Raw genomic sequence first — 18,261 nt, 5'->3', positions numbered from 1 at the left:
CAGCATTCTTAAATATACAGTGGTACCTCAGGTTACAGATGCTTCAAGTTACAGACTCCACTAACCCAGAAATAGAACCTCGGGTTAAGAACTTTGCTTCAGGATGAGAACAGAAATTGTGTGGCTGCAGCGGGAGACCCCATTAGCAAAAGTGGTACTGAGGTTAAGAACAGTTTCAGGTTAATGAACCTCCAGAACAAATTAAGTTCTTAACCTGAGGTACCACTGTATACTGAAGTTCTGCACCATAAATTAGTATTACTCCATGTCAAACTTTTCATCTGGAAGCAAGTTATAAAAATATTCCTGGTCACATAGATGGTGATGCATGGGAAACATCAATCTCAATAGGCGTATCTCCTGCCTTGAGCAACTTAACTAGCAGTAAGTGTATGATTCTTAGTCATTCCATTTACAATTAATTTACTTTTCTCATTCCTACTCCATCTCAGTTTATCTTTATTAAATCTCACTCCTGTTTATCTATACTTCTGATTTCTATGAAACATTTCTGAAGCCATTTGGATAAGACTGAATTTCTATCACAAAAGACTTAGCACTCTAATAAAGAATCCTATCAGATATATAAGCATCCCTTTCAACCAGCAGGCTATTCAATTAGGTATCTTAGGGGGTCAATCAAGCAACTTATTAGTGTGGTTAGGACAGGGATGGGGAACCTGTGGCCCTCTGAGGTTACTGAACTCCAACTCCCATCAGCCCCAGCTAGCATAGCCAAGGATCAGGAATGTTGGGAGCTGTGGCCCCAAAATATTTGGAGGGTCCAAGTTTCCCCATTCCTAAGCTGGGACTTTGAAAATCAAAGTAGTGAAACCGACATCATGCATCTCTATATAAATTACTGGAAACAGACATGCCTCTTGAAGTAATGCAACTTTTTTATTTTTAAAAGGCTACACTTTTCTCTAAAAACGTATGTAGTAGATAAAATTAGTAACGGTTGTGGTTCAAAAAAAAACCAGGCCACTATAGTTTATTATCTTTATGCAAATTGTGGATCTTCATGACAGGTATCTTTTCAGACAGTGAAAGCAGTATGAGATAAATGTATGACTTTAACAAGGACCCCTAGTGATTGTTGGAAAGTAAGGTTATCATCACATTGCTCCCACCCACCGCCCATCTGGTTTCAGCATTTCACCAAAATGGCCTGCTTGCAATTGCGCTCTTAACTCTCCATTCCACCAACTAAAATTGGCCCCCATTGAGAAAGCAGCTACAGTTTTGGTGGTGGATACATCTGACGATTGCACCAATGAAAGCTTACAGGCCTCCAGAAAAAAAATGATACTTTCGCAAAATAAAACATCATGTTTTTAAACACGTTTCTCTGCAAGAAAACCTCATATTAAGCTTTAAGATTGTGTGTTTTGTAACTGTCATTAAGCTGTAGTACTGGAACAGCTAGTCCTGGTGCATTCACAACCAGCATGCTGAGTCCATACACAAGCTTTCCCAGTGACCCTGGAAGCATCTTGGATTTCCTTCTCTCACTGAAACTGCTTGGGTTGTATTTCACAACCATCTCTCTGCGTTACTGCACAATGGAGTGGGGGGGGGGAGAGAAGAGACTACACCACCCCTAACGAAACCAGTCACCTGATCTTTCTCCATGTTTCACTGCAAAGTCATAATTTTTAGAAGAAGTTTGAAGGTTTCCTATGACAAGAATATAACGTTGTTGTGACCCAGGACTCGAGATTCATCTGGAGGCCACCTCAACTCATAGTTGTGCTAAGAATAACTCACCTTGAAACAGGCAATTAGGCTATGTGTTAACTATATCAGGTTACTAGCACCAGAAGGCAAGGTTTCAGACTTACCTGTGAGCGTTCTGTTTCTGCAGAAGTAGCTTCAGCACAAGCAAGGATGGTAGCAAACACATACAAGCTTCATTAGCAAAGAAAATACCACTGAGTTACAGCCCTTCAGTAAAACTACAGATAAGCAATAGACCACAGCACAATGGACAGCAAGAGCTACTTCCAGAAGCTCTAATCACATAGATTTTCTAAACAGCTGTATAGGTTCACATTTAGTTCTCATCAGCCCTGCCTTCTAGGGAGAAAATCCAGATACAGTGGTAGCTCAGTTAAAGAACAGTCCTGTTTACGAACTATTCAGTTTACGAACTCTGCAAAACAAGAAGTAGTGTCCCAGTTTGAGAACTTTACCTCGGTCTAAGAACGGAATCCGAATGGTCGAAGGGCACTGGTGATGGGAGGCCTCATTAGGGAAAGCGTGCCTCAGTTTAAGAATGGCTTTGGTTTAAGAACGAACTTCCGAAACGGTTTAAGGATACAAATGAAGATTTTCCTTGTGGCTTGCAGTTCTAGTTTGAGCAAGGTCTTTTTCAAGGCATCCAACAGATGAAAAAAATCTTCCATATATAAAAAGCATGTTTTGCTTTTAGTTTGCTAACATATAACTTGCTAACAGCAGGTGGTACTGTGATCTAAAGCACTGAGCCTCTTGGGCTAGCCAATTGTAATCCATGTGACGGGGTGAGTTCCCTTGGCTTTGTCCTTAGCAGTTTGAAAGCATACCAGAGTGAAGATAAACGGCTCTGGTTCGCCAGAAGCAGCTTAGTCATCCTGGCAACATGACCCGGAAGTGCACTCTGGCATTCATCATGGTGTTCTGTTGCGCCAGAAGCGGTTTAGTCACACTGGCCACATGACCAGGAAAGCTGTCTGCGGAGAAACGCTGGCTCCCTCGGCCTGAAAGCGAGATGAGTGCTGCAACCCCATGGTCGAATTCAACTGGACTTAACCATCTAGGGGTCCTTTACAATTACCTTTTTAACATAAATATACTAGACTAAAACCAGAACCCTGGCTAAAAGAGATGACGGTACTAACTTGCTAGGTAGTAACTGCTTCTTATTCAGTGATCATGTGCCTCCACCAGCGTAGAACAGAAGCAGAAATAGCCTCTTCAGTTTACTAAGCTTCCAGCATCTGGATTCTTTGCACTGAAAGATGTTAAAAGTGAAGAGGCTGCTTGTTGGTGTGAAAGTTACAAGAGGTGGTCCCATTTTTTCACCTTTAAAAAGGCACACATTTTTTTCCTGATAACGATGATATTCCTATTTTGGTAAAACGAGTATATTCAGACCTTAACTTATAACTTGCTGATTTGAAGCACAATATCATGGTACAGATCAAATGTAAACTTCTTACATATTTGGCAATTATCAACATACATAGCCACCATTGGGCAATCCTGGCATCAATGTACAAAACAGACTGCTCCTATTCCTATGATGTGATGCGGAGGAGAAATCAACCGTGTATTTAGCAAATACTCAACGTGTTTTAATCAGTTGGAATAAATAATGTAGCCAAAGTCAGTGTTGATGTTAAAAATTTTATCCTTAGGATAAAATCCTAAGTTATTTTTAAAAAGGGAAATATATTCATCATAAGCAGCATCAGATGCTATTTAAACATGATGTCATTTTCATATTTAACACACATAGCATGAATTCTGTTGAAAAGCTGAGAACACGCATATAGTTTTCCAACGTGAAATCAGGCCTTACTGACCACCAATGGTTCCATGTGAGAAATTTAAAATCGGAAACGACGCCATCTAATTTCACTGAAACTGCCATATTTCTTTCTATTTGAATAGCTGGGTATTCCATAAATGTCTCTTCAAGAAAGCAAGGAGAAAAAGCTGAAGATACCTGAATTATCTGTCTGTGACCATATAATTGAGGGCCCAATGGGTTTGTATAAATAAAGTCCAACTTTACACAATATAGGCAGAAATATTTTAACAGTTAAATTGCTTCTGATTAAAAAAAAAACACCTTGTGGCAAAAAAAGATAAATCCCAAAGGGTCTTTGTTCTTCAATCACCAGTAATTTGTACCCTTCAAAAAGATACCCTGCCATTTTTCTCCTGCTTTAAAGCAATACTTTTTTGGGAGGAAAGGTATAGTGAAAATAAGAATCAAATGCAATGAACTCTCAAGTGAAGTTGTCCAGCAATGGACATTGTTCCAGTGCCCTCTATAAACCATCAGTACTGTCCTTGTCCAGTCCCATGGGCTTTTTTCTTGCCATGGTAGCAAACAGTGCATCCATCATCCCCAAGACTTCTAGTAATTCTTCTTGGAGATCAATCTCTTTTTCAATGAGATTTTGAAGTTTTAGAAATTGCCTGTCAATAACCGAGGACTGTCCAACCACAGGCATGTAGATTTCTGTGAAGGAAGAGATACAAGTTAAAATGGAACTTCCCTGCTTAATGGGGTTTATCACATCTTATAAGCCTAAAACGAGTTTCCAGCCGCACCTTTAAAAAGTCTAAAATCGTTTTATTGAAGACAGCAAGGTTTTGCAGGCTAGCATCTTGCATCAAATGAAAGAGGCAGTGAGAAGTTTAATAAATGCAATACAAATGCTATGATCATCCTGACGGTCATTGTTTATAAAAAAAGAAAGTGCTTTTCAATAAAATAAAATGAGGTCTAAAAGTGCTTTCAAAATTGTTCAATTAACAGTTACCCTTATAACTGTTATAAGCAGATATTTTATTAATTTTGCTTTTTAGAAGGAAACCTTTTATTATTATCAATATATTTATAAAAGTGCTTTGCTCAAGCTTCCAAAGCAGCTGGCAACATAAGTCACAACCAGCTTTCAATTAGTCTCAGGGTCAATTTTTTTTATGGTAGCCCAAATCTCAGTTGTACGGGTGTATGTATATATCTCAATTTTAACTCATGAGCTATTGCTGCAATCTGCTCCAATTGTATTTTTTATCTTTATGAATGCTGTTTTTATTGTTATGTTACGTGAGCTGGTTTTTGACCGTAATAAATTATCTAGTCTCTGTGGAAAGCAAAAAAAGGACATGAGTGGCATGGAAGGCTTTCTATGAAAGGGCTTAAATCCAGCCACAAGCAAAACTGTATGTGTCGACTTTAAAAGGGTCAGCTTCTCACACAGCAAACTGCCCAGTAACTATGATCTCCATCAGACCATCAAGGTGCCTCAGCCACCCAGAGATCGGGCGGGTGGCAAGTGAACTCAGCATCTTTTCAATTGAAGCACCCTGTCCTTGGTCTTCTGCTCAAAGAAGACCCCAGAGCCAACCACTTTTTACATACCAGGTGAATATCTTTTAATATACATAGGCCTTTAAGTTTAATTATTGGTTTGCATCCAGAGGCACAACAACATAAGGACATTCATGCAAGGGGATTTCGCCATCCCCTCCTCTCCACTGCGGCCCTCTGAAGATGCACAAACTATGGATTCGGGGGCCCCTGTGAAATGCCATGGGATGAAAAGTGGTGCTGCAGTGGGAGCAAGGAAATAAAAATCAGGCCCTTTGCACAAGGTGTCTCTGCTCAGTTTCAGCCAATTTCCTCTTTCCTACTGCAGTGCCCCTTGCCTGACCCCATGCCTTTTCCTCCTTTCATCTATAGTAGAATTCAGGATGGCACATGCAGCGATCAGACGATCTCTCATCCAGTCACTAACCAGATCCCGACCCACATCGTGCGCCTTCAGACCACAAACTTCTATTAAATTGGTTATCATGGTAGTGTAAGAAAGCCTTGTACACAAAGCAAAGGCCATACCAATACATAGCATGGGCATCCTTCTTTGTGAACAGAAAAAGGGTGTCTTGGGTTACCTGGGTATGAATCAATTCTATTAGTATTGTCAGATATTAGTACTTACCTATAATCATTTCTGCAATGTTTATCAGCACAGGAGCAAATCTTGCATCAGTCACGTGTCTGCAAGTTAATAGCCAGATGTTAGCAATTTTCACTATTGTAGAAGAAACACACTGAAGGCTATGTTCTCTGTCATAGGGAGAAGGTGCTGTATGGAGATGGTGAGATGCAAGTGAGAAATAGAGGACAACTGCTGGCTACCAAAGTTCCTTCCCTTCCATCCTATTTCTGTTAACGAGAGAGGAAGTGAGGGTACTTCTACCAATCATATTTACCTCTCTTCTATGAGCTAGGTATTCAGAATAAGTAAGAATTAAGGATTATACCATTCCAACATCCATATTAAAGAATCACATACAGTGGTACCTTGGGTTACAGACGCTTCAGGTTACAGACTCCGCTAACCCAGAAATAGAACTTCGGGTTAAGAACTTTGCTTCAGGATGAAAACAGAAATCACACAGCAGCGGCGCGGGAGGTCCCATTAGCTAAAGTGGTGCTTCAAGTTAAGCACAGTTTCAGGTTAAGAACGGACCTCCAGAACGAATTAAGTTCTTAACCCGAGGTACTAATGTACATGGAGGACTTCCACCTCTAAACAGCTAGATAGTTGGGCTTCATGAAACCAGAGGTGATGCATGAAAAGGAGAAGAGAGCCACAACTTTCAGGCAAAGGATTTCTTTTTAAGAAGCTTGCAAACGCAATGACTTTTGAAAAGAAGGAACACATGCCATGTGCCAGGCAGGGAAAGGAAGTAATGGGGCTATAAAGTTGCTAAAAAGCAGGCGTAGCCAACACTATGAACTGCAGATGCTGCAGAGACTCAAACTTCCATCAGCCCTGGCTAGGATGGCCAATGACCAAGGAGAAAGGGAGTTGTTGCCCAGTAACGTCTCCATAGCTCCTTCTGCAGCAATCCGAAGAGGAGAGGTGAGAGCTAAAAGCGGGGGGGGGGGGGGGGGCTGAATTGCATGTGCCGATCTGACCTAACTTGCTGGCTCTCTGGCTGTAGGCATCTAGTTCAGATGTGTACATAGATGCTAAGCAGTGCTTTGCCAGGACTGGGTTCCTGTGATCATCCCACCCAAACCTTCACAAGCTGACCTTTCTTTGTTCCACTTTGACATGGCAGAACTGTCTGAAAGCCTTGCTTTAGAAAGCAGAATGCCCAGTGCCATTTCTCTCAATCTGTAGCACAATTTTTTGGCCCAGAAAACACAATTACGAAAGCAATTACCTTATCAAGAAAGAAAGGAGGACACTGAGCTGTTTTTCATCTCTCCCTGCGAGTGCGTTTTTCAAGGTTCCTCTGCGGTTTAATTCCTGAAAGACCGTGACTATAACTTCAGGTGGCTTTTTCCTCGCAGAATCCTAGAAGCACAAAGCAAGGGGATTGCATGAACTTAAGCAATTTGAATCATGCCTTGTCCATAAAGAAAAGGGAATGCATTCAGAATGTATCTAAAATTCATTAACGGGACAGCTCATTGTGCTTCTAAGCCTCCAGTTCCTGTCAGTCCTTTAATAGCAAGGAGCTGCTCAAGGACTATCAAGTGAAACATCTACAACTCTGCCTTCTATTCCCAACCAAAATAAGATGTTATTTCTACAAATAGAGCCCATGCCCAGCAGTGGTGATAAGAGTCTGTAGATTTTGGCTGGACTAGAGCTGGGGAATGTTTTTCAGCAAGGAGGCTGCATTTCTTTCTGGGCAACTTTCTGAGGGCCACATATGAGCACTAGGTGAGGCCAGAGAGAAAAGTAGGGTGAGCAATGAAAAGTTTGACATGTATAGATTAGTTTTACACATACTCTCATTCTTCTCTCTCTGTCCAGGCATGTGTGGCATAATCAGGGTTCCAGGACACATTCTAGCAGGCAAATACACTCAAGGACACAGGAAAGCAGACCCAGTGAAGGATGTGGCCTGGGAAGAGTCCCAGGGACAGATGGAGAGGTCTAGAGGGCCATAATCGGCCAGACAGAAAGTTCTACTACTCTACAGTTACTCCAAGACTAGCGCTTGTGAGTTTTGCTTTCTGGTATAAGTAGGTATATGAAACAGAAGAAAGCATGGCTCATCAAATATAAAAAGGCACCTGAGTCTTTTTTTAGTTCATTAAGGCTCAGGAGTAAACCCTAAACAAATGGAGTGGAGTCCCTAAGACAGTTGGGTGGCGCCTTCCGACAACTCCTGCTGGTGCCAAATGTATTGCTTCGCTGTGCTTTAGACCACACCAGCAAGACTGAGAGGGTCGTCTTTTTGCCTGAGCAGTCCAGGACCTCCATACAGGCTTACACCCTGGGGAGGTCACTTTGGTGCTTCTGACACAAGAGTTTGACTTCACCCCCGAAGGCACACTGCACTGTCTCTTGAGACAGACGGATGCCAACAACCACAAAAATACACAACCTTTTCTTGAGATTTCCCACCGTTGGCAGTAACATCCATGCTGTAACTATGGGCTGTATCTCACTAAATTATTGACTGTACAGGATGACTACTGCAAACACAATGGAACAGCCTCTCCCTCTCCTCCCTCCACGTAGCCCCAAATCTGATCCAGAGCTGGAGGGACCCCAGAGCAGAGGAAGGACAAGTTCTGTTGTACTTGTGGGAGTCATTCTGCACAATTATTTAGTTGTACACAGCCTTATGAACAATAGAAGGCCTTTGTTTATGGATCATTTTATGGCAGATTCACTGGAAAGAGTTTTACGGTACAATAGTGTAACAAACAGAATCATCCAACCTAAAAGGTGACTCAAGTCCTACTAGCTTACCTCAAGTACAGCATCAAGAGCCTTAGAAACCTGGAAGCTTCTCAGGAGCTTATCATATTTCTTCAAATAGGTTTTGACAGGCCTACTGACAATGAAATCCTCCTAAAAACCGAAGGGAGAGACAATCCATGATAAAACCCACAAACCACCATCCCACCTACTTCAATATCACCTTTGTATTGTTTGCATAGTTTATCCTGCCATAGAAATGCAAAACCAGATACATTTTGTTCTTGTCAAGTTTATTTTCCCCTACACCCAGTACAGTGTTACCTCGGGTTAAGTACTTAATTTGTTCCGGAGATCCGTTCTTAACCTGAAACTGTTCTTAACCTGAAGCACCACTTTAGCTAATGGGGCCTCCCGCTGCCACTGCGCGATTTCTGTTCTCATCCTGAAGCAAAGATCTTAACCTGAAGCACTATTTCTGGGTTAGCAGAGTCTGTTACCTGAAGCATATGTAACCCGAAGTACCACTGTACACTAAAAGTAGGGAACGTTCTGAATCAATATACGGCAGCTTCCTAAGTTCCTCCAACTGATCAGTCAATGAAATGTTGCAGCCTAACTAACTTTCCCTTAAGTCTTTGTTACTCAGTTTCAAAAACATGATCTGTTAATGCACCTCTTTTGCTAGTAGAAAACAGGACTTGCTCTGTGCATCCTTTCGTTCCATACCTGCTTCGGCATGTAGTTCTTTCCTTTCACAAAGGTCCTATACGCGGGCCTTCTCCTCTGCTGAAGAAGCTCTCTTGCACCTTCATGCTTCCGGTGTTTAACATTCAGTATTCCATTTGTCATGCCTACAACTAGAGATTCATCCTCAGGCTAAAAGGAAAGAGGAACAGGCTTGCTTACCCAGAACCTGTAACCCAGACACACATTTTTAGTTCTCTGTCTTTAGTTTAAAGCTTCCCATTTACAGCAAAGAAGAATTGCCTCGGGTAATACTTATTTTATTGAGAGATTGTTTTTTTTTAGCTGCCCTTCAGCAGTTAGGTATCAGGGCAGTATATAAAATAAGGAAAGTGGCTTCTAATATTCCATTCTGAGCAGAGGGCAATTGTGAAAAGACATCCTTGGAAGAATGGAATCAAGTTAAAGCCTGTCCCTAATTACCTGGCCTAGGCTACATCCACAGCACATATTTAAGGTGCTCTCATTCCATTTTAAAAGTCATAGCTTCCCTCCTGCAAAAAATCCGGGGTACTATACTCTGTTTAAGGGCCTCCTAACATCTCTCAGCTCCCTTAACAACAACTATAGCTCCAAGCATTCTTGGGGGTGGGAACGACTTTAAGAGGAGCAAGAGAGCTTTAAATGTATGATGGAGCTGTGACCCAGGCAAAGTTAAGCCCCAGCTACGTCTTCTAGTCTAATAATGCAATCTTATGCATGTTTATTTGAAAGCAAGTTCCACAGGGTTTATTTAAAGATAAGCATGCATAGGATTGTGATGTCCACTGCTTGAGGGATTGAAGTGATCGGCATTGGTGCCAACAGCCTTTAACTTGCCAAATTTGATGGTTCATGTAGCTATTTACAATTAAGGTGATCTAAGATGGCTTTGGGCAGTACTGTCACCTCACCTGTAATCACCTGCCTGGTGAAAAAAGTATCTATTTGAAAGAAAACCTGGTTTAATACATTCCAGACGGACCCCTTTCGGGGGGGGGGGTATCCCACATAGCTTCCATACCATTATTGCAAGCACAACTGAAAGAAACCTCTTGGGGTACCTACCAATCCTACAATTCTATGAAGAAGCCAGTGTGTGACTTAGTGTGTGTGTAAGCTCAATTTTCAAACTGTCAGGTAATCATTGCTTGCCAGAAGGTTTATTTTAGTACTTACTGCCAAGGCAAGACTGAGAATGGATGCTGCATAGTTAAAGCTGTGGACGACTTTGTAGGAAGTTGTACTGTAAACCTTCACATGCCTACGAAGAGGGGGAAAAATACAGATTTCAGAGTACTCAACAGGTTAAATATTTCATGAAAATGTGACTTGCATCCAGTTGCTGCAAAAAAAACACCCCATATTTAAAAAATATGTGGATAAACGCATATTTTCAAGTCGTATCTTTTAGTGAAGGGGGGGGGAAACCAGAAATAGAGTAAGAATGCATGCAAGTCAATAATCTTGGAACGCTACTAAATTGTATATCCAGCTCTACATTCTGCAGTCTGCTTGTTTATTGAATTTATAACTCACCATTCCTCCCGAGGGAGCCCAGGACAGCAAACAGATCCACAATTTAAAGACAAAAACAAAGCACAAACTTTCTGAAAACAGTTACATGTTAAAAAAAAAACAACATTATTCCATCCAGTGATTTTCGGGTTGCCAGGAGTAGAATTCCACCAAATTCCTGGGTAAAAAGGAATTTTTCTGAAATTCCCTCTGAAAGCTAATGGTGATAAAGGCACCTTTAACAAGTCACAAGACAAAACAGAAAACACACAGCTCTGTGTATGGAATTACACCTCTACACAGAAAGCTCTCTAGAAAAGCCAGTAAGAGAAACTGTGAAAAATACAAACCTGTCTAGTGAGCCGGAAAGCAGCCTCTGACCAGAGCTACTCAGACACAAACAGGTTACAGTCTTATGGTGATTTCTCAAGGACACTAGTAACTGTCCTCCTCTAAGGAAGTCCCAGACTTTAACATAACGACCACCTTTTTTTAAGAAGAAAGGATTATTTGTACACAAATAATAAACAAGGCATTTCAGAGGCATGCATGAGTACTGCCACAATTTTCCCTCTAGGCCAGGGTTTCCCAAACTTGGCTCTCCAGCTGTTTGGGGGACTACAATCCCCATCATCCCTGACCAATGGTCCTGGTAGCTGGGGATGATGGGTGGGGGAACTTGTGGCCCTCTAGATGATACTGAACTACAACTGCCATCAGCCCTAGCTAGCATGGCCACTGATCAGGGATGGTGGGAGCTGTAGCACAGCAATCTCTAGAGGACCACATATTGCCCACCCAGAACATATAATCTGATAGAAGATAAAACATCCCTTTACAGTAGGAAGCAATTGTCTCCCATACAGACTGCATTACACACAGAGACCTACATGAACAGCAGCAAAAGGAAAGACACACATATCTCCCTCTGACAATCCAAAGTCAACCTTGCATGTTTTTTTCTTAAAAAGATGATGGGAAACCAAGATTGAAAACAGCATTTCAATATACCCTTGAAAAAAGACTTAGAAGCTACTATCTAGCAAGCACAGGGCTTCAGCCACAAATGGTACAGACCCTTGCAGCAGCACACTCTTGTCACCTGGGTCTGCACTCTCTATCAATTACAAAGAGGGAACTAAGTAAGATAGATTGCAGATAGAACTAGAAACAAGCTGTATGGTTGGAAGGAGGGAGGGAGGGAAACTGCCCGTTTGATAAAATACCTGCAGTCACAAGAAGACCTCCGGAAGGAAAGAGATTAACACTCTCAACAGGCTGCCCATGTTCTATCGTCATGACGCTTTTTTCTGCCCGTGTATCAAACACTTTCACAGTATGATCATATGAACCTAGAAGGCATCCCAGAAATAAGGAAAAAGAAGAGTTTGAGGGCTGTAACAGCTGACATCATGACTACAAGCCTACTATTTCAATGAGTCTGTACTGCATATGACTTAGCTGGATGCAACCCCGAGATTTTAACATACACAGAATATTGGAATGTTGTTCTAGGTGCAACTTCCACCCTGCCCAGACCCAAAGCACAGTGTATTATTGAAAGAGCCACTGGCATAATATAAAACATCAATGATCAACTCACATCTCGCCCCTCCACACCAAATCACACTGAAAGCAGCTGTTCTGAAGGGACACACCTCTTTACCCAAGCATGATTCCGGAAATTACTGTTAGAGTCTAAAATAAATCGCTCACTAAAAAGAGTGCAGCAAACACCTGTGGGTTGTTTTTATTTGATTTGTGATGTTAATCCAAAGAAGCCATTTAGTGACTCCTCTCTCGTCACCCATGTCTGGGCTGCAATATTTTTAAATGAGCCAACTACAATTATGTCTTCTTATGCAATGACTTCTACTTAGATCAAGCATGAAGAAAAGGAAACACAAATACAAAAAATATTTAAAAATCAGCTTAATCAGAAAATCATTCTGCCTGAACAGAGCCACAAAAATTTACAAGCAAAACAATATTAAGAAGGCATTAAATTAGAGAAGCAAATGGCAGTTACAGAGCAATAGGGAAAGCAAGCCTTCTATAGCAGGAATGGGGAAACTCTTTCAGAATGAAGGTCACATTCTTTTCTGGGCAACCTCCCAAGAGCCAAGTGCCAGTGGGGCCAGGGGCAAAAGTGGGCAGAGCAATAAATGTACCTTTGTGCAGAGCAGGCTAGTTGTCTCACATATACACCTCTCTGTCCTCCCAAATGGCCATTATCAAGGTTCAAGGACATATTCCAGCCAGGCAAAAGCACTCAAGGAGGGCATGAAATGGGGCTGGTGAGGGGTGTGGCCTAACCAGATCATGTCTGGAGGGGGGGGGCATAGGGAAAGAGAACCAAGGGCCAAATAGAACAACATGAAGGGTTGCATTTGGCCTCCAGACCTGATTCTCCAGCTCTCTTTTATGGTAAAGCTGCAATATCTGCAAAGAAAGTGTGCCCAGCAGTGATACAGAGAAGTAGAAAGTGAACCACCAACCTGTTACAAAAAGATCAGCATTCAGCTTACTAGTACAGCCACATCTCACATAGTCTGTGTGCTCGTTGTAGGATACGATTTCTGATGCGGATGAAATGTCCCACACCTTTGATGTGTAATCATCTGCTCCAGATACTATTCGGAATTTATCGGATAGAAAGCCCACAACATGTACTGCTCTAAAAAGAAAGATTCAAAGTTCCCCAAATTAGTCCTTTGCAAATGTTTGGTCACATACGTGAATTTTCCATTAATCTCCAGTATTATTTATGGTGATGACGGCTACATTTATATCCCACTTTTCCTCCAAGTTCAAGGAGGCATACATGGGTCTCTGCTCCCCATTTTATCCTCACAACAAGCCTGTGAGGTAGTTTACTACTGACAAATCTCTAGAAGACCTAGACACAAAAGCTTTCAAGGCAAATCCAGGAATTGGGAATCCTGAGAATATTCTGCTGAGATGACCTTGGATGTATGATTTGATGTGACGAAATCACCAGAAAGCTAAATGAAATTTCCTGCTTTTGTGAAAAAGAAAAGTAGACATATTAAAGTGAGCCACCTGGAATGGACTGAGGTATGAGCCAGTTTCCTTAGGTGACTAGAATTCCAGAACAGCAGGACCATAACTGACAAAGCCTTGCTCTCAAGACAAAGGCACACAAAGCTCAAGTTGGCAGGAAGGTCATCAAAGAAAAATTCAGTGCAAAATACAGGCTACAAGCTTGATGCATCGTGATTACACAAAAAGCACTCATTAAATGCATTTTCAATACCCAGTGATCTTACAGAGTGTAAAACAAATCTTTGCAGAATGGACCTGTTTTAAGTAAAATATGCTCTCTTACTTAGTATGGCCATCAAACTGCCGCAACGCTGCTCTCCCACTGGTATCAAAGAGTCGAATGATGCCCTCTTCACTGCCAGCAACCAGCAACTTCCCATCATCTCGATACGTAGCACAGTATGCTACATCTTTGAAGCGAGAGAATGTTTTGATTGGTTCTTGAGAGTATCGACCGTAAATGTGGATCTAGAACAAAATGCAATGTGTACATGGAGAGCATGACATACAGATGCAACTGAAATACCAAGCTATCTCTTTTGCCCAATAGCAGTATTGTCGCTGGACTTCAGCCATTCATTCCATCTATTGTTAGCACAAGGCCCTTCATGGATGGAGAGGGGGAGATTTGGCGCCTCTAGGCTCTGTGCGCAGAGGCTCTATGGAAGTTGAGCATGAAGTGTCAAAAATGGATGGTGATAAGGGGCAGGGTTTTCCATTAATGCAATGACAGCCCTGAAAAATTCATTCTCCACCCCCACCCCACTGGTCTGAATGGTAACCAGTTACTTACATGGGAGAAAGTAAAAGTGCAACACTCAGGGGACTATTGGATCTTGTGAACCATTTCCAGGCTATACATTTGATTTGATTTCAAATCATGCAATCATCATTGTGATGTCAGGTGATTGACAAACATGTGGTCCCACCTACCTGTCAAATTTGGCTTGCAAGGGATGGGGGAGAGATAACAAGCTGGTCTACCAGTCAAATCCAGTCCTCCACCCCTGCTCTAAGCCACAATTTACCATTATATCCAAACCAGGTCAGACAGAGATGATATTATCATCAAGAATTACAATCTATAAATAAACTTTTGCAGCTTAAGTAGTAAGTTTCCCCCCATTCTTCCTTGCCAGACATGCTTTTTTCCTTCCAGCATATGTTCCATCCATTTTCAGTTTATTTTCTAAATACTGCACATATCCCGATGCCCCAAACAATCAGGTGATCATTATCTGTATACAACAAAAATTTCAACAGGGCTTTATGAAGGCAAACAGGATACTAAAGGCCCTTTGCAGATAAAGGCAGCACAGTCCTATGGTGTTACTTTCGCAGCTGCAACACAAGCAGACAAAATAAGTGTGCAAGCTAACTTAGCAGAGCCCTATATAATACAAGTACAAGAAGAGGCTGTGAAAACTGGACTATATTTTAAACCTTACCCTTGATGAAGCTGTGACAGCATAGTTATATGGAGGAACTGGAGAAAAGTCTATTTTGTTCACTGCACCAAACTCCTTTATCTGAATAGGAGCCTAAAAAAAAGTTAGCATAATTAACATTTTGTTCTTAAGACAGTTCCTTTAACAGAATATTTACAAAAGTGAGAGAGAAGAACATCAAAATGTTAAAATATTTATTAGATTACAAACTTTTAAAAACCATACAAAAATGTACTAGGTTTTATTTGTTTTAGTGCTGTAACTCCCATATGGAATTGCATGTACAGGATTTCATCTGATTATTTAATTCATGTACTCTTGATTCTTGCATAGTTGTTTCTCTGTTTCATTATAGCTGTTTTATAAAGGTTTTAATTTTTTCTTTGCACTCTAGTGTCATAACATCTATTTAAAAAAACCATATAACATATTATTCTAATATAAGGAAGTACAGAACTCAAATGCAAAGTTTCCATGCATTCTCTTTCAATCTCCAAGTCAAATTAGTGAGATTGAAACAATGTATTATTACCTTGAAATTCTTCCAGTACGAAGTATCCTTTGTTACTTTCTCACCAAGCTTTGGAAAAGACTGAACTTTAACAGGTTTGTACTCAGCCATTTTATCTTAAGTACAGTAAAAGTTCTTCAAGTAGCAAAATATAATCTTCCAGCGTTGCAAATTTCATATGGCAAAAGTAGACCAGGCTTCTGAGGAGGGGAGAACAAGAGTACACAAAACACTGAAATCTATCTATAATACTAAGCAAACATGTACTGCAAATTTTAAAGCAACTCACATACTATTTGTTACCCTATTTTAATCCTCATCTAAAACAAGTATTTTGTTCCTCATTATACAGCTTCAATATTTGGCAGTTTTCTGTATCTAAAACAGACTAGAATAGCTGTCTAAACCCTTCTAACAGAACTCAGTACATATCAGTATTTTGCCTCAAAAACAAAACTTATATATCCTGAACGTGTAAAGCAACAAGTGGTTTCAAAATAACTCTGAACTGTCTTAAGTTTCTCCAGGATGACAGGATCTTGTGCAAAGCAATTACAAACTGAACTGACATGAAGTCTAGGGAGTAAATGATCATAGGAGTATAGAAAGCTGCCTTATACTTAGTCAGACCACTGACATATCTAGCCAAGTACTGTCCACAGTAACTGGTATCAGCTCTTCAGAATTTCAGACCCTACCTGAAGATGCAAGAGGTTGAATCAATAACCTTATGTTTCCATGTTCTACCACTAAGCTACAGCCCTTTGATAAAACTACAGAAAAGCAAAAACTCAGAGCACTGCCATTTGAGTTTCTTAAGTGTGCAAGCAAAGTCAATATTAGCTCAATCCAAACAAAACTCTCAGTCAATGTCAGCTATTAACACCATAGTTAATAAGCATGTTTAGGACTGCAGCTTACAAAGAACTTGATGTACAAGACAGAACAACATTCCTGACTTCACAAACCAGGAATAGTCAATGTGTTGGGATACTCCAGGTATTGCTGGACTTCAGTTTTAATAATTACAATTCAGCATAGCCAAAAGAGAAGCTTTTGGAGTTATTTCTCCTCCCCCCCCCCCGAAAAAAAGGTAAGTGAGGTGGAGCAGAGAGAGAGAGAAAGAAAGAAACACATGACACAAGTTATGCATAGCGTGGAGAAAGTAAATAGAACATTTTCTGCCTCTTTCATAATATTAGGGTCTTAGGATCACCAGATGAAGCTTATCACATGATGAAATTGGATTGGAGGTTCAGAATAGACCAAATAAAAGTACAGTGGTACCTCTGGATGCAAACGGGATCTGTTCCGGAGCCCTGTTCGCATCCTGAAGTGAACATAACACACGACTGCAGGTCGAGTTTCGCCGCTTCCGCACATGTCATTTTCAGCATCTGTGCATGCGCGAGCAGTGAAACCCGGAAGTAATGCGTTCCGTTACTTCCAGGTCGCCGCGGAGTGCAACCCGAACATGCTTAACCTGAAGCGTATTCGCCCCGAGGTATGACTGTACTTCTTTATGTGCTGGAGATGGTTACTAGTTCAGAAAGCTATCAATAGCAATGAGCCAGAATAGCTCAACAGAATGTCCACATTCAAAGGCAATATTCACTTAAATATCAGGATACAGTGGTATCTCGGGTTACATACGCTTCAGGTTACAGACTCTGCTAACCCAGAAATATTACCTCGGGTTAAGAACTTTGCTTCAGGATGAGAACAGAAATTGTGCTCCGGCGGCGCAGCAGCAGCAGCAGGAGGCCCTATTAGCTAAGGTGGTGCTTCAGGTTAAGAACAGTTTCAGGTTAAGTACGGACCTCCGGACCTGAAACTGAGGGGCAGCTTCGCCAGCCGATTTCCTGCCTCTCCTACATGTGAGAGAGACGTAAGAGGCGAGTGGGGGGGTCTGATGAATGCGATCGCTCTGCAGCGATGGCACAGAGGCTTTCCTCTGAGAGGAAAGTCACACGCGCGTGTTTCCTCCGGGACAAGACCTCCAGCCTTTCAACCAAGGGACTAATCTTACCTCAGAATTTGAAGATTTCTTCCTCAGCGCTTTAGAGTCACGTTGCCGCCTATGGAGGCCGCCATCACCGCGCTCAAGCTTCCGGATAGGGTGCTTACGTCATGAGCAGCGCGCCGCCCCTGCCGCCAACAACGGCGCGTTGTTTGCTGCTCACGATCCCCGTCCTAGAGATAGGAAGAAAATAACACCAACTAAACTTCGGGTTCCTATCGGAAAGAGGAGAGCCGCCTGACGGTGCCCGCATTTCTGTCCTATTCAGCTCATATCATCTCGCCATCATTATAATTCATCCTGAAACCGGAATTTTATTAGGCCTTCCTTTTCCCGCCCTTAGGGACGCGGGAGGCGCTGCAGTCTAACCACAGAGCCTAGGGCTTGCCACCTTACCTTATCTCTATGTCGGGAAAGCGGAGGGAGGAGCTTTTTGTGGTGACGTAATCATCTGTCTCCTCCTCCTCCCCCTGAACTTAAAGCGTACTCCTCGAGACTGCTTGACTTTTTCCTTCC

General features: G+C 41.7%; 1 protein-coding gene across 3 annotated transcripts; it reads right to left on the bottom strand.

Annotated features, from left to right (window-relative positions):
- Positions 1-3,376: 3,376 nt before the first annotated feature.
- Positions 3,377-18,252, bottom strand: UTP15 (UTP15 small subunit processome component). Of its 3 annotated transcripts, none has more exons than XM_083703240.1 (14): positions 18,142-18,252; positions 17,755-17,918; positions 15,747-15,925; positions 15,215-15,307; positions 14,050-14,234; positions 13,199-13,377; positions 11,927-12,052; positions 11,051-11,186; positions 10,362-10,446; positions 9,186-9,335; positions 8,508-8,609; positions 6,961-7,094; positions 5,724-5,782; positions 3,377-4,234 (listed from the first exon to the last, which is right to left on the bottom strand). In XM_083703240.1, exons 3-14 carry the CDS (start codon positions 15,834-15,836, stop codon positions 4,041-4,043), a joined length of 1,533 nt encoding a protein of 510 aa, XP_083559366.1. In that variant the 5' UTR covers positions 15,837-15,925; positions 17,755-17,918; positions 18,142-18,252; the 3' UTR covers positions 3,377-4,040. The 3 variants fall into 3 exon arrangements, with proteins under 3 accessions (XP_083559366.1, XP_083559367.1, XP_083559368.1); XM_083703241.1 differs by having other exon boundaries at positions 17,997-18,152; XM_083703242.1 differs by lacking the exons at positions 17,755-17,918; positions 18,142-18,252 and adding an exon at positions 17,542-17,596 and having other exon boundaries at positions 15,747-15,957.
- Positions 18,253-18,261: the final 9 nt, after the last annotated feature.

Source organism: Podarcis gaigeae (assembly GCF_964106915.1).
Source record: "Podarcis gaigeae genome assembly, chromosome: 11".
NCBI classification, from domain to species: Eukaryota; Metazoa; Chordata; class Lepidosauria; order Squamata; family Lacertidae; genus Podarcis; species Podarcis gaigeae.
Note: the sequence above shows the minus strand (reverse complement) of the source record. Positions and strands in the feature narration are given on the sequence as shown.

What these genes read in the sequence shown, in the direction of transcription:
- UTP15 (XM_083703240.1), bottom strand. Translation starts at nt 15,836, where the DNA reads ATGGCTGAGTACAAACCTGTTAAAGTTCAGTCTTTTCCAAAGCTTGGT. An exon ending in AGGTCTTCTTGTGACTGCAG is followed by an intron (nt 11,187 to 11,926) that starts GTATTTTATCAA and finishes TCTTAAAAAAAG; the next exon opens with GTGGTCGTTATGTTAAAGTC. An exon ending in CTCTTGATGCTGTACTTGAG is followed by an intron (nt 7,095 to 8,507) that starts GTAAGCTAGTAG and finishes TTGTGCTTCTAG; the next exon opens with GATTCTGCGAGGAAAAAGCC.